The sequence below is a fragment of the Erpetoichthys calabaricus genome, chromosome 2, assembly GCF_900747795.2.
Source record: "Erpetoichthys calabaricus chromosome 2, fErpCal1.3, whole genome shotgun sequence".
NCBI lineage: Eukaryota > Metazoa > Chordata > Cladistia > Polypteriformes > Polypteridae > Erpetoichthys > Erpetoichthys calabaricus.
The window spans coordinates 217,753,282-217,769,297 of record NC_041395.2 but is presented as its reverse complement, the minus strand read 5'-3'; the positions used below and the strand labels follow the sequence as shown (position 1 = coordinate 217,769,297).

General features: G+C 37.4%; 1 protein-coding gene across 1 annotated transcript in view; it reads right to left on the bottom strand.

The window, feature by feature from the left end:
• tspan14 (tetraspanin 14) overlaps positions 1-15,449 on the bottom strand; it is a 49,976-nt gene extending 34,527 nt beyond the window's left edge. Inside the window, exons 1-2 of the mRNA XM_028795154.2 lie at positions 15,337-15,449; positions 14,100-14,206 (exon numbers count right to left, since the gene is read on the bottom strand). Coding sequence (XP_028650987.2) covers positions 14,100-14,183 — 84 coding nt within the window. The 5' untranslated portion in view covers positions 14,184-14,206; positions 15,337-15,449. The remainder of the gene's footprint in view (positions 1-14,099; positions 14,207-15,336) is intronic.
• Between the last annotated feature and the right edge of the window lie 567 nt (positions 15,450-16,016).

Sequence of the window (16,016 nt, the reverse complement as noted above, 5' to 3'; positions counted from 1 at the left end):
AGAAGAGACAGAACCTGATACTTGTAATTCCCAGCATCCTACGGACACCTTGCAGCCATGTTGTTTCAGGGAATACAGGTGCTAGGAGGGAAGAGTGACTCCCTTAGTGACCAATCAGTAAAGACACCACATCTCTGCTGAGTAATCAGTCTTTTGTTAGTTGTGGCATTTCATGCTATCATTATGCCTTTTTCAATACTATGAGATACTGTATAATTATCAAAGACTGCAGGATGTTTAAGCATTTGGTAGAAATACAACTGTATATACCTATGGTTCATATTAGTTTAAATTGATTTGTGGTTTGTGATTATAAGTACAGTAATATTGCTTAACTGTCATTTTATTAGTAAGTGTAATAAAGCCAAAAATATTTGGGTTTCCATTATTGGACATTTTCCGGCTTAGATCCAAAATTGCATTTTGAGCATCGTCAGGAATGGAACTTATTCATAACATTAGTATTGTCTGTTTATATAGAAAAATATTGGTCTGATCAGTGTTGAGAGTTCTGCATTATGAGTAACTTGTGACATGGTCATGTTACTTTTTAAAGTAACAAGACTTATTTTATTTAAATAAAAATACCTTTGTTACCTTATTAAAAAAAAAAACACAACAAAACCAAAAAAAAACATTACTTTTTTGTTTGTTTTTCTTTTTAACATTGAAAAGAACTCTCCATGCCTTTTGAACTCTTCTGCATTTGCCTGAAGTAACACAGTATGTCAGCAGCACTATAAATTAAATGTAGCATTGCTTTTAATAAGTAGATATATTAATTTTATTTTGGCTTAAAATATGTAGCACTAAAAGCTGCATGATAAAATGAATAGCATTTGATCCTGCTTTATGCTATCATCCTTCCATTGAATGGAGTAGCAATGATAAGTCTTTTTCACTTTGTTCAAAGAAATACATTTACTTTGATTATGACTTCCATATCTCTATTTTATGGTGAATGAAAATAAAAATATGTACATAAAATGCAAAGAAATTAACCAAATTGGCTGAGGTTCCATACAGTTTCATGAAGGTTAATATATGGGGCTAGGCAGTACCAGTTTGTGGTGGGTGCAAAGGTGCTTGACACACAAAGACCAATGGTGGAAACTGAAAAAGGTGCCTTCAATATTTTACATTTCAAACATTTTAATTAATACTACATTTTCTATACATGTGTCTATGGCTGTGTATCATTATCAAAATGACACCTGTATGTTAAATTGTTCAGACACTAACACAGCATGCTGCTTTAAACCGTCATGACAAAGGTACAATCATTACCATTGGCTTACTTCATATTGTACTCGTGCTTGCCGACAACAAGTGCAGATGGATTATTGCTCTTTTACTTCACTCTTTCAGGTAGCGCACTTGCTGTTGGCTCCTTCACAGCTGCCACTGAAGTGGCCTATTTACACTATTAGATGCCAGCTCACACTACGGGTGACTCATCCCTTGGCAATGTAAAATATCAAAAATATTTTTCTTTCTTTCCACATATGAAGGTGCAGATTTTTTGCCTGCACACAACAAAACATTTGCATAAACAGGCTCTGGGATTAGGATTTAATAACATTCTGGGCAGTAAAGTTTTTAATAGAAAAGAAGAAAAAGTAAAGCAAAAGTAATGTACTATTTGTAACACATTCAATTTTACAATAAGTAACTGTATAACCATTTAGTTACTTTTTTTGAAAGTAACAAGTAACATAACTAAGTTACTTTTAAAAGTAACATTCCCTTAAACTGGTCCTGATTGCTCAATAAGCATTCATTTTTTATTTTAATTACTAGAGGTGTTCATTGTTTTCAAAAAAAGGACACTGTATATTTGATTACATACTTATATCTGAAAAAAGTATGAAAAGTTGGAGTTATTTGTTCCTTCAGGTACCTTTTATTATTAATACCTGCTAAGAAGCTATGTTAAAATTCAAAACAAAGACAATAAAGGTTGAGCATCCCTAATTCAGAATACATAGGACCAGAAGTATATTGCATTTCAGATATTGGAATATTTACATATACATAACGAGATAGCAGGGGATGGAATCCAAGTCTAAACACAAAACTCATGTTTCATATACAACTTATACATAGCCTGAATTTTTAAAATAATTGTGTGCATGAAACAGTTTGTGCATAGTAGCATCAGCGGAACACCTGTATCAGCTGTTAAAGAACAGCACAAACAAACAACAGCAGGCTTTCAGTACCCACTGGCAGTACTGTATTTTGATTAAAACTTTACTGTACACGGAGAATAAGCAAAAAACACAAGTGATTAATGCATGTAGGTCTGATTGTGACAATGGCTGATAAAGTGCCTCCAACAGAGTGCCAAATTAGACTCCCACATGGACAAGTGAGGTCAGGTGTGGAATTTTCCACTTTTGGTGCTATGTCTATACTCAAAACATTTCGGATTTTCAAATTTCAGATTAGGGATATTCAATCTGGAATATGTTTGAGTAAATACAAAAGGAACAAATGCTTCCTTGTGCAGCTGTAAGATTTGTCTATTTTTCAAAACAAATAAAGCATACATTATTACATCCATAAATTGTCAGCTTTTTATGGCATAACAAGAGATCTACTAAATAAACCCAGCCTATGTCTTTCAGCTGAAGAGTATCCTGTTGCTTGCTAAGCTTGACACTGACAGGAAATAAAAGTAATATCCTGTATGCTATCTTCACAGAAACAGATGCAGACAAACCTTAAAAGTGTTATCTTTCAGGGAAGTACAGGCCTAACTCAAACCTGGAAAACAATTTAGTTTGCAGAAGGGCATACATACGAGTCAGAATGTATGAAGAGGTACCATAAAAGGCAGCACAACTGGAAAAAAATAAAAATACAATATATGCATCTATTTTCTATACTTCATTTAATATAACTCAGGGTTGTGGGAGCCACAAACTACCCTGACACCACCAGCAGGAACCAATTCTTTAAGGGCTACTAGTCCAATATGGGAATACTGGTGAATTCACAGTCAACATTCACCCTTACATGCGCATGTCCGAGATCTGAAAGAAAATCCCATAGGGACAAAGGAGGAATGTGCAGCCTCCACACCAACTGTAATTGTGCACAATTAAAACTAATTTCAGACTCAAATTTTTGAGTAGTTACTATCCAGTCTTTAAAAAATTTGTCATTTCTGCTATTTTACTTTTTCATTAAATAAATAATTATTTTATTTTGCATGCAGACCTTTCCACTTAGAGTTAGGTCCATAAATATTTGGACAGAGACAACTTCTTTCTAATTTTGGTTCTGTACATTACCACAATGAATTTTAAATGAAGCAACTCAGATGCAGTTGAAGTGCAGACTTTCAGCTTTAATTCAGTGGGGTGAACAAAACGATTGCATAAAAATGTGAGGCAGCTAAAGCATTTTTTTAACACAATCCCTTCATTTCAGGGGCTCAAAAGTAATTGGACAATTGACTCAAAGGCTATTTCATGGGCAGGTGTGGGCAAGTCCGTCGTTATGTCATTATCAATTAAGCAGATAAAAGGCCTGGAGTTGATCTGAGGTGTGGTGCTTGCATTTGGAAGATTTTGCTGTGAACAGACAACATGCGGTCAAAGGAGCTCTCCATGCAGGTGAAAGAAGCCATCCTTAAGCTGCGAAAAGAGAAAAGACCTTCCAAGAAATTGCTACAATATTACGAGTGGCAAAATCTACAGTTTGGTACATCCTGAGAAAGAAAGCAAGCACTGGTGAACTCAGCAACGCAAACAGACCTGGACGTCCACGGAAGACAACAGTGGTGGATGATCACAGAATCATTTCCATGGTGAAGAGAAACCCCTTCGCAACAGCCAACCAAGTGATCAACACTCTCCAGGAGGTAGGCGTATCGATGTCCAAGTCTTCCATAAAGAGAAGACTGCATGAAAGTAAATACAGAGGGTGCACTGCAAGGTGCAAGCCACTCATAAGCCTCAAGAATAGAAAGGCTAGATTGGACTTTGCTAAAGAACATCTAAAAAAGCCAGCACAGTTCTGGAAAAACATTCTTTGGACAGATGAAACCAAGATCAACTTCTACCAGAATGATGGCAAGAAAAAAGTATGGAGAAGGTGTGGAACAGCTCATTATCCAAAGCATACCAAATCATCTGTAAAACATGGTGGAGGCAGTGTGATGGCTTGGGCATGCATGGCTGCCAGTGGCACTGGGACAGTAGTGTTAATTGATGATGTGCACAGGACAGAAGCAGCCGAATGAATTCTGAGGTGTTCAGAGACCTACTGTCTGCTCAAATTCAGTTAAATGCAGTCAAATTGATTGGGCGGCGTTTCATGATACAGATGGACAATGACCCAAAACATACAGCCAAAGCAACCCAGGAGTTTATTAAAGAAAAGTAGTGGAAAATTCTTGAATGGCCAAGTCAGCCACCTGATCTTAACCCAATTGAGCATGCATTTCACTTGTTGAAGACTAAACTTCAGACAGAAAGGCCCACAAACAAATAGCAACTGAAAGCCGCTGCAGTAAAGGCCTGGCAGAACATTAAAAAGGAGGAAACCCAGCATCTGGTGATGTCCATGAGTTCAAGACTTCAGGCTGTCATTGCCAGCAAAGGGTTTTCAACCAAGTATTAGAAATGAACATTTTATTTCCATTTATTTAATTTGTCCAATTACTTTTGAGCCCCTGAAATGAAGGGAGTGTGTTATAAAATGGTTTAGTTGCCTCACATTTTTATGCAATCGTTTTGTTCACCCCACTGAATTAAAGCTGAAAGTCTGCACTTCAACTGCATCGGAGTGGTTTCATTTAAAATTCATTGTGGTAATGTACAGAACCAAAATTAGAAAAAAGGTGTCTCTGTCCAAATATTTATGGACCTAACTGTATATTTAGCCAAAAAGCCAGATTGCCACGGAAACATTACAAGAGTAATGCAAATCAATCTACAGAATGTAAAGTAGAATATGCTAAGTTAATGTATTTTTAACATTTTCCATCCATACCATACTGTTTTTTCCTGTCAAGAGTATAATTTTCTGTAGCTTTAAGACAGCTGAGTAGTCATAAGGCTGTAAATGTGAATATTGTTCATTAAAGAAATTTGAGATATTCAGTTGAAATAATAGTTAACATATTCACTGTTTAGGTAGCACAGTAGCGCACAATGATTAGCACTGCCACTTTACAGATCCAGTATATGATGATTAGCATTACCACTTTACAGATCAAGCATATGACGTAAAAATCCAGCAACTGAGTGTTGGTATGCTCTCTCTGTGTGTCTCTGCGCTATTCTTCCGGGTATGCCAGTATTCCTCCTAATTTCTCAAAGCTGTGCACTTCTGGTTAAGTGGCCTCCACTGCAAACATGAGTATGTGTGCAAGTGGATCCTGTGATAAACTAGTACCACTGTCTGTGCCTTTTCCTGCATTGTGCCCAATGCTGCTAGGATAGGCTCTTGCTCCCTTCTCCTCTGAAATGGAGTAAACAGTTTTGAAACGGACTCAGACTATTATTAGTTTTCCAGTATGGCAAGCCAAATTAACATTTAGAGATATCTCAAAATGAATTTCGGATATCTTAAAATGTAATTTACTTTTTAAGATATCTGAAACTCACTTTGAGATATCTTAAAATACTTTCCTTTACATTTTAAGATATCTGCAATACATTTCGGGATATCTCAAATGCATTTCAAGATATCTCAAATACAGTTTCAGATATCTCAAAATAATTGTGTCTGTATTTCAAGATATCTCAAATGAATTTTCAGATATCTTAAATTGACCTTTCATGCATTTTAAGATATCTTAAATGCATTTCAAGATATCTCAAAGTCATTTCCTGTAAAACTGCCTATTATTTCAATGGGACTTCTTGTTTATTATAAGATATCTTAAAATGTATTTGAGATATCTTGAAATGAGCAGGAAGTGATGTTGAGATATCTGAAAATGTATTTGAGATATCTGAAAATGGACAGGAAGCTGTTTTGAGATATCTGGAAATGTATTTGAGATATCTTAAATTGTATTGTAGATATCTTAAAGTGCTATTGAGATATCTTGAAATAATTGAGTGTCCTTTTAAAGATATCTTAAAATGCATTTTAGATATCTTGAAATACAATTTTAGATATCTTGAAATACATTGTTAGATATCTGAAATAGAGCAGAGACCCATTTTAAGATATCATGAAATTAATTTTAGATATCTAAAAATGTATTTCAGATATCTGAAACAACAATGAATTTCAAGATATCTTAAATGCTTTTTAAGATATCTAAATTATATTTCGAGATATCTTAAAATAACTTCCTTCTCATTTTAAGATATCCCAAATTCATTTTGAGATATCTGAAATGCATTTTCAGATATCTTAAAATGACTTCCTGCACATTTCAAGATATCTAAAATACATTTCAAGATATCTTAAAATGACTTCCTGCACATTTCATGATATCTCAAAATCACTTCCTGTGCATTTCGAGATATCTTAAATGCATTTCAAGATATCTTAAAATAGGCAGGAAGTTCCATTGAAAGTATAAGAAATTTTACAGGAAGTGATTTTAAGATATCTGAAAATGTAATTGAGATATCTTGAAATATGCAGGAAGTTACTTTAAGATATCTGAAAATGTATTTCAGATATCTCAAAATGCCTGCAGAGGGGACTGGGCGGTCTTGTGGCCTGGAACCCCTACAGATTTTATTTTTTTCTCCAGCCTTCTGGAGTTTTTTTTTTGTTTTTTCTGTCCCCCCTGGCCATCGGACCTTACTCCTTTCTATGTTAACTAATGTTGTCTTATTTTAATTTCTTATTTTGTCTTTTATTTTTCTTCTCTTCATTATGTAAAGCACTTTGAGCTACTTTTTGTATGAAAATGTGCTATATAAATAAATGTTGTTGTTGTATCTCAAAATGCACATGAACATATTTCAAGATATCTCAAATTGCATTTAAGATATCTTGAAATGCATTTCAGATATCTGAAAATGTACCGCATATCACTTCAAGATATCTTGAAATCTGTTTGAGATATCATACAATTCTTTTTAGATATCTTAAAATAGATGTATTTTTAGATATCTATAATTCAATTTGAGATATCTAAAATGCATTTCCAGATATCATAAAATTCATTTTGAGATATCTCTAAATGTTAATTTGGCTTGCCATATTCCAGTGAACATAACACATTTACTTGAGATTACCATGAACTGTTGCCAAAATCAAAGGGCATTTCTAAACACCATAAGAGAAAATACAGTAATAGTGAATTTGTGTTTAACCTAGGAAAAGGCATCATAGAAAGCCCTGATATTTCTGCTCAAATGTCCTTTTCAGAGATAGGTGGCTGCCTTAGCCGTGGGTATACTTATTGCCCATTTTCTTGAAAGTTATCCTTGAGTACTACTTCTTATTTGTTTGAATTTGTCACCGAATTTAACTTTCAGGTTCAGATTTAAAGGCAGTTAGCCCACCATAAATATTTTAAAGAAATGATAATTACATGTCTCAGTGAAGCCACAAATTGGCAGTAGTCAGTTTGTCAAAAAAGGGAGCAAAACTGAATATAAATTCACTAAAAGTTTTTTGGATTATTTAGCACAAGAACATTGTTAAACTGTCTAAAAACAGGCTGAAGCAAGTTTAGTCAAGTTTTTCCCAAACCAAGGGCATCGTGCACCATATTCTTGATTTCCATGCAGTTGCACAACTCTACTAAACCGCCATATTCCACAGCCAAACAAAGAACAACTGCAACAGGTAAGCTAACATCCTATCCACATGAGTTTAATAAAACATACACAATGAAAAATGAATTCATAAGTAACAAATCAGGCACAACTGTAAAAATTGTAACAGTATGTAAGAGCCAATTTTAGAAAGTTAAAGTTTTGAGTTAAACTCATATTAATGTTTGCTTAATTTGAATAGAAGATAAATTTCTTCCATAGTCATAGACAATTGCATAGTCTTTTCCCCCTATAAGTTAGTAAGAGATACAGTAGAACCTTCTTGCTATAACTGAGAAACAGTGTGATAATAGATTCAGTTGTGTTTAGGACAGGTCTCAGTACATAGGGACTTAAAAGACCCATTTTCTACTCAGAGATAGGATAGGCATACAGTTTTCTGACCATTTTGAAATGGTTCATAAATGTTAAGCAAATAGTAACGATTTGAGATGTAACAAGATTTAAGCTTTGAACAGAACTTTTCTTAATAAGAATTTTTCTTTTTTTTGCCATCTTAATTTTCTTTTTTGTGTGAACTGTTTTACTTTGAATTTTAACAAAACTTTTAAAAACAAAGATATTTTGTCTGTGGAATCATTTCTATGAGTCAGGCTTTTGCTGAATCCCATTTTTTGAGTTAGAGCTGCTGAACTTTGGTAACTTTGGAAAAACACAGCTACACAATACAATCCCTCTTAACCGACCACCTCAGGACTGGACCATGGCTGGTTGCTATTTTGGCCGGTTAATCCGACGCATATCTATTTTCATGTAGAAAAATATTTCTAAGGTGTGTACTGAACCTCTTCAACGTTCCTGAAGAAACCATATCCACAAGGCTTCATCCATGATTTCGCATACAGGTTTTTTTCTCGTACAACGACTGGACAGTGTAGTGTAACGGGTCCACAGCTCAAGTCAAAAAGGCCACTTTTTAAATAAATAATCGCCACACTCACGGCTTAGCGAGTATGTGTGGCCGATCGGTTCCCAGGGAATTCATGATGCGGACGATCCTAGCTTAAATGCACAGGTGAGGAGTCGTCCGCATCCATAATTGTTCCCGGGAACTGCTAATTGCCACATCTGATCTACGTCCCCGTGATAAATAGAAGCGCGAGGCAGCTAAGGAGAGAACAGGAAAGAACGGGAGGTTAATGGAGAAGGAAGCAGATAGAGAAAAGCCGGTGCAGGAGAGCGAGCAAGAGAGACAGAGCAGATTTGATGGAGCAAAGGCAGGCAGCTGGGAGGTGAACCCCTGCAGATGAGTGTTTGGCCGACAGTCAGTGGGGCTGAAGAAAGCGGTCGCCCCAGCTCAGCGATCACGGAACTGGAGTGACTGGTATTGAAGATGACTGGCCGTCAAAAGGCAGCGGCAGTCGTGGAGGCTTTGGGCTGGTTTAGCCCCAGCATGAGCGCCCTGGCCGCTGGGGAAAGAACCCAAGTCTCGGTCCGGATGAAGCCCGACGTAGCCAGGGATCGGAGGGCTACCGGACCAGTGTGGAAGGCAGCTGCACCTGCAGGTAGGGTGACTCCCCTGTTGCGAAGCCCGATGGGAGAAGCAGCGGAGCCACCAGGTAGAAAGAAGAAGGCACCGTGGAAAATTCATAAAGGAATATGTAAACGGAAATCACTCTGAGTGTAGGACGCTCTCACCTTCCAGGAAAGAAGTGCATACATTTAATATAAAGAACAACTCAGGATTAAAAAAAAACCAAACATTTTATTTTAACAGGCCGGTTAATCCGTTGGCCAGTTAAAAGGGATTATACTGTATTATAGTAATTTTAAAAAGACTAAATATTTTTGCAACAACTAAGAAAGACTGCTTACTAAATAATACATGTGTGTGAAATTTGAAGGAATGACATGGTAGCTTAGCTCACCCTATTATTAGCAAGACGCCACCCCAACGAAAGGTCATTACACTGAGAACACAAATAAAGCGCCAGAAGCCAAGATATAACTTTGCATGTGCCCCTTCACCCTATTACCACTTTGACATGTCTTGTTAAAACAATAACATTGCGAGTTTGCAGCCATCTTCTTCTGTAATAATGGACATTTCACTCAGCAACCTGATTGCAGCGTTTTTTTAAATGGCTGGATGACAAAGGATCATATACAAACAACTTCAGTAAGCATTCAATGTACCAACTACCTAAACTGAAACACAACAAGGCAGTATAAAATAACTATACCAAATCTCTGGAAGCCATCACAAGAACAGCTGTATAGGAATGACTCTGGAAGGTGTTTAAATTATTTTGCACATATTAACCCAAGAATTTAAAAGTAGCAGTATCTGTGATGTGTAAACTGTCAAAGTTACTAAAGATGTGTATTTAAAATGATTTTACTGTGTAGTGTTTGTACATTAGTTTAGGTACATTGAATCTTCAGATTTCAAGCCATCAGTTTATTATTAACCAGTGTATTACCTACAATGCTCTTTGTTGTACAGTTTTAATTACAAACACTAAAAACTTCAATATGTTTGCTGCTTGCATAAATCTGTACATATAGCATATCTGTATCTCTCAGGATGCACCAAACATGAAATAAGAAAAGACATTCTTGGCTTTATTAATTAAATACTTAAGTACACTTAAATCAGCACTGCAAGGCTGTAACTTCCCATCCTGTTTATTAGCATTTTATAGTTTTGTGAATGTACATACATTTAAAATCTCTTAATTGTTACGTGTCTGACTCTAGAAATATTTCAAATGTTTACACTTCCAATACGCATGTAGTTTAGGTCATCTTTTCAGCAACATGCATAAACACATAAAAATGAAACATCCTCACATGTACATTTTTGGTCTTAAAGGAATCCATATTACTAACCGAGAATGCTAAACCGGATGATGGACGCAGGCACATCCGGCCATGGGCCGTAGCTGCAAAAAGATGTACTGCGCAGGCGCAAAAAGAGTCCGCGAGAGTCAGCTGAGGAGCCGAGAAAGGCGGACAAAAGAGGGCGAGAGAGGCGGATGAGGGGCCGCGAGAGGCGCAGGCGCAAAAAGAGTCCGCGAGAGTCGGAGAAAGGCGGAGAAAAGAGGGCGACAAAGGCGGATGAGGGGCCGCGAGTGGCGGACAAGACCACAGAAAAAAGGAGTGAGCACATACAAAAAGGAGAAATGAGGCGCAAAGTCAAACGCAGGAAAAGCACGAAACACATTGCACACGAAACTAGACCCGAAAAAAAAAAAAAAGAGGCTCGCGCACAACAGCAAGGCACCTCCCCCCCCTACAGGCACCGGACGGGACACACACCAAGAGGGGGATTCAACAAGCCCATGGAACACAAAAAAAAGAACACAAAACCACCCCACAGACCCTACAAGCGAGGGACGGGACACACACAAAGAGGGGGATTCAACAAGACACAGGAACACAAAAAGAAAGAAGACGCTCGCGCAACAACAATCCTCAACAATCCCCCCCCCCCCCCCCCCCACATCCATAAGAAGTCACACCCAAAGCCACATATTCTAAAGTGAACGTCAGCACCTTCACACTAGACAGCATAGGTGTCAGCATTGGTGGATCTCCTTACAATAAAGCACTATTAACCGTTCAACTGCAGAAAAGGAAACATATTAACAGTGACTGCGACCCTCCTTATTACTTATCCATATTTCGGATGCTGAGAAAGAAACAAGTCATGAATACACGGTCACAGGTACAAAACGAAAAGGAAATGATAACAGGAACAAACACACGAACACGAAAGAAACAACAAAATACACGGCTATGCAGCATGGGTGGATCTCATTACAATAAGGCACTATTAACCGTTCAACCGCAGAAAAGTCTCCATATTAACAGTGAGTGCAATACTCCTTATTACTTATCCATATTTCTAAAAGAAAAAATGTCTCGACTCCAAAAACGCAAAGCTCAACTAAAGCTTCTAACTAACGATGTACCTAAAAGTAAAAACTTTATGAACTGCGTTAGATCCTACAATAGTTCATTTGCTTTTAGTAAATATCAGGCCACCAAAAGGCAATGGCCCATACTGCTTTCCCATATGTGCACAAATACTGCATCGCATTGGAACAGTGCACCCTGAAACAAATCAACAACGCAAATATGCACAAATCTACATCCTGGATCCACATGACGCAAACTATCAATCAACGTGCTGCATCGCAACAGGCACGGATTCAAAACGAAACACCTCCCGTCTCAGACATACGTTAACGGCAAGGAAGGCTACAACGGGCGTCTCACACAGCACAGGCAAATCGATTACAGCTCAAAAACAACCCGTCCCAAATACTACATATGCAACAACGCGCCTCTCAAACGGCACAAGCAAAACATACACCGGGAAAATTCATTCGGATTAATGAATGTCATTTGCAATCATTGTCATTCAGTTCACTTCCCTGAAGAAACAACTGGCAATACAAGTAATACATTTAGACGTTGTTGTCAAAAGGGTCAAATTAGACTGCCTTCTTTACATTCATATACTGAATATCTACAGAAGATTCTAACTGATGATGTACCTGAAAGTGAAATCTTTATCAACTGCATTAGATCCTACAAATCGGTATCCACTATGAACATTAACGGTGCACTGCACGTGACATCCGTCTTCAAAAAATGTTGTTTATTGATGAATGTACAATGCATGAAGTCACTTACTCAACACCATTCATAAACTTCTACAAACGTTTATGAATAATAATATTCGATTTGGAGGAAAGGTACTTTTATTAGGAGGAGATTTTAAACAGTGATTAGCTATTCTTCCAGATGCCATGCACTCAGCTATTGTTCAGTGCACCTTAAAATACGCAGACAATTGGCATTGCTTTCAAAAGATACAGTTAGTAAAAAGATACGATGTCCAGAACCAGATCATAACAATTGCTTATTACAACTGAGAGATGGTACACTCACCAATACAGATGGACTTCAGCCACATATTATTACAATTCCTCAAGCCTTTATCTGCGACGACTTAGTTACAGAGAGATTGGAACAGCAATCTCATTAGACCAAATGCCCCTTTTAACACAACGCACTATATTATGTCCAAAAAAATATTAATGTGGAAAACATAAATACCCAAGTCATTCCATTACTTCCTGGAGAGACACAACTCTTTCTAAGCTCTGACAAAGTTGACTCTGATCACGATAATGACCATCTTCATTGACCTACAAGTTCTGACCTGGAATTACCTTTTACACTTAAACGGCGTGTACAAAGAAATTTTCCAATAAACCTTTACACTGTGCCACACACTTTATTGTTTGCTTTCTATTTGCATCATCTACACCGTCACACTATTCTATATCTCATTCATACATCACGCTCTTTGTCATTCCCAACACCAGGGGTTGGCGAGCGAAGCGAGCAGGGGGCGGAGCCCCCTAGTATTCACCCTAAAGATTATATTTTTGGTGTGTTACCTCATGTTAGTTTGAAGTAGTGGCTGAAAATAAATTTTAAACTAATGTTTTCTTGGTGAAAGGATAAAGTTTCTGATGGAACAGGTCCCAGTAGTGTGTAAAACACTGGACAATGGTATGAAAAGAAAATTGTCCATGAAAAAAAGACTCAAGTTGCATAATCTACATGTCAGTTTTACAGTCATATGCTGAACACAAAAAGTATGCTTCTTTGCTAAATTATTGTTGGAATAGTAACTTCTGGAATAAAAAGAACAAATCATATACAGGAAACTTAAGCATCATTGTAAAGGCTTTCTGAACTGAAGACAAGACTCTTGACTAATGAATAAAATAATAATAAAACATTTTATCTATATAGTGCCTTTCCCATGCCCAAGGCGCTTAAGGAGGAAAGGCAGGTTTTCAATTCAAAAATTCTTTGGCATAAGGAGCTTTTTTTTTTGCAATGGATTTTTTTATATTGTTTGCCATTACCCAAAGTTGGTCAATATTTAATCCCACTCCATCAGAAACTTTCTTATGTCCTTTCTCCCCCAAAACATGATTATACCAGTTCTTGGGGTAACATATAAAAAACATTTTGGGAGGAGTATTTCTTTTAATAAAACCTCCAAAACGTTATGTGGTTCATAGCCATACCAATAACTGTGAAAGAGGCTCAAGAAATAAAACGAAAAGTAGCCCCAGAATTGAAAATCCCATGTTCATAAATACACACCCCCATCCATCCTTTCACACCAGCTTATCCACTACAGGGTCACTATCCCTGAAACACTGATCGCCAGGCAGGAAACACATAGCACAGGGCACCAAGCCATCATAAATACATACTTGCCCAAATACATCAACAGGCTAAAAGAATAATCTTTAAAATGACTGTCTAGACTTCATCAATTCTTATGTAGTTACTTACCCAGAAGACAATGTTGTAGCTGAACATCATGTATTTATAGCAGCAGCTGACCTCGGTAGGTTGAGAATATCGGTAGTAGTACATGCTTGACTGTGAATAACCAAAGGCTAGGAAACAATGAAAACCAGGCGAGTGAGAGAAGACAACGGAAGACGCATTATTATAGTGCTAAATTAAGACAAAACAGGTGTAGGACCATAAAAATTTTGCAAAGTAGATGTGCATAAAGTAGCTGGACAGTAAATTTTAATCATGCTGTTAATTCTAGAATGTTCTTTAAATTACTAAGTGTTTTGTCTTGTAACAATACTCTTAATTCTTCTCTTACTTGTTCTATAATTGCTCCTCTCCATTTACCCATCTTCTTGCTTACTAATCTGTACTAGCTCTTCATCCTGAACTTCCAACAATCCACTCTTCTAGCTCCTAAACATATTTTCTTTCTCAACATATTGTCAGATCTCACATTCTATACTCCGGTTTACCACCTCTTCTTTTCTTGCACACTTATTCATTTTCCCTCTACCAATCCCCTGGACATCACTTTATTTTGAAACTCTTCTACTTCAGAATCCTCCCTTCTGTTCAATTCCCCAAGTCTCCCACTACTGCTTTCTACGTGCTACTGTCCAATATCTCAATTCTTCCACTCCTTCTATCCGTATTTTTACAGTCCAGCTGACGAATCCTTCCACTCTTGCCCCCCTTATTCTATTGTTCAATTACCAGACCCTACCCACACGGCTGATCACGTCCTATAGAATCCATATTTCTCACTACTCTCCTAGTAGTTCCTATTCACCCTTATCCTGTCAAACCCCAAAGCATCTCCAACGCTTTAACAAATGTTCCAGTTCTCCTTCTGTTCCATCAAATCGCAGACAATTCTCTGCTGGCCTTAAGTATTTTGAAATGGGTTGACTTCCCCCTTCAAGCCACTAACCATGTCTTAACTCCGACACCGAAGCGTCTGTCAGGCTAGTGTACCCTAAATGAGTGACTGACACTTATGATATCGTTGCAGCTTAACTTTCCCGGAAACGGTGATAAGAAAGACTTCTGTAAAGAACTTACCAAACAAACAATGGCTCTCAGCAATTCAAAAAAGACGCCTGAGTTACGGCGCTCTACTCAGCACATCGCAGCATCTTTTTTAAACAACTTGCTCCACATAAGCTCAACTTAACTGGTTATATTGAGCGAGTTACAGTTAACACACAGCCCTGAGTATACTCACCTAGTATCTTGCCTCTGTTTCTGTTGTGGTCCACCACGGCACTCACCCCACCTCTACGTTCTGTCGTTTCCTCTCGAGATGTTACGTAGCTACTCGCGCCAAGGTCGCGCCCGCTTTTTTTACCGTAATATCTCGTGCAACAGAGCACTAAAAAGTCGGGAGTCAGAGAAAATGTTTTTATGCTTAATGACGAGTCTCAAGATTCGTCGTGGAACCTCAGTAATCGTTGGGTTAACTCACTGAAGTGAAACCCTAATTCAGGAGAACACGAAAACATTTTAACATCATTTTAATAATGCTTATGTGATCAAAAATAAGTGTATTCTGCCGTCTACAATAACAAAAAAGGTCATTGAACCAGCTCGTCATTTTATTGCCCGCTTACTTTTTTTCGATCGCCTCCCTTTTCAAAATCTCTAATCACTAGTCGTATTTACACAGGGTATAAAGTATAAAACACGATCGTAACAGAAACTCCTATACAAGAAGCCGAGCGGGTCCTGATATTTTAAGGGGGGAATGCACTCAATTACTAAGGTGCAGAATTTGTGTATAAAATTTCAATACCCCACAACAATGCTTAGAAGACTCAAGTAAAAACGCGAGATGGCGCTCTGTTTAAAGAGGCTGCACCTAATGTCTGTGAGCTTACCTATTCCAGGTAGACAGATAGATAGATA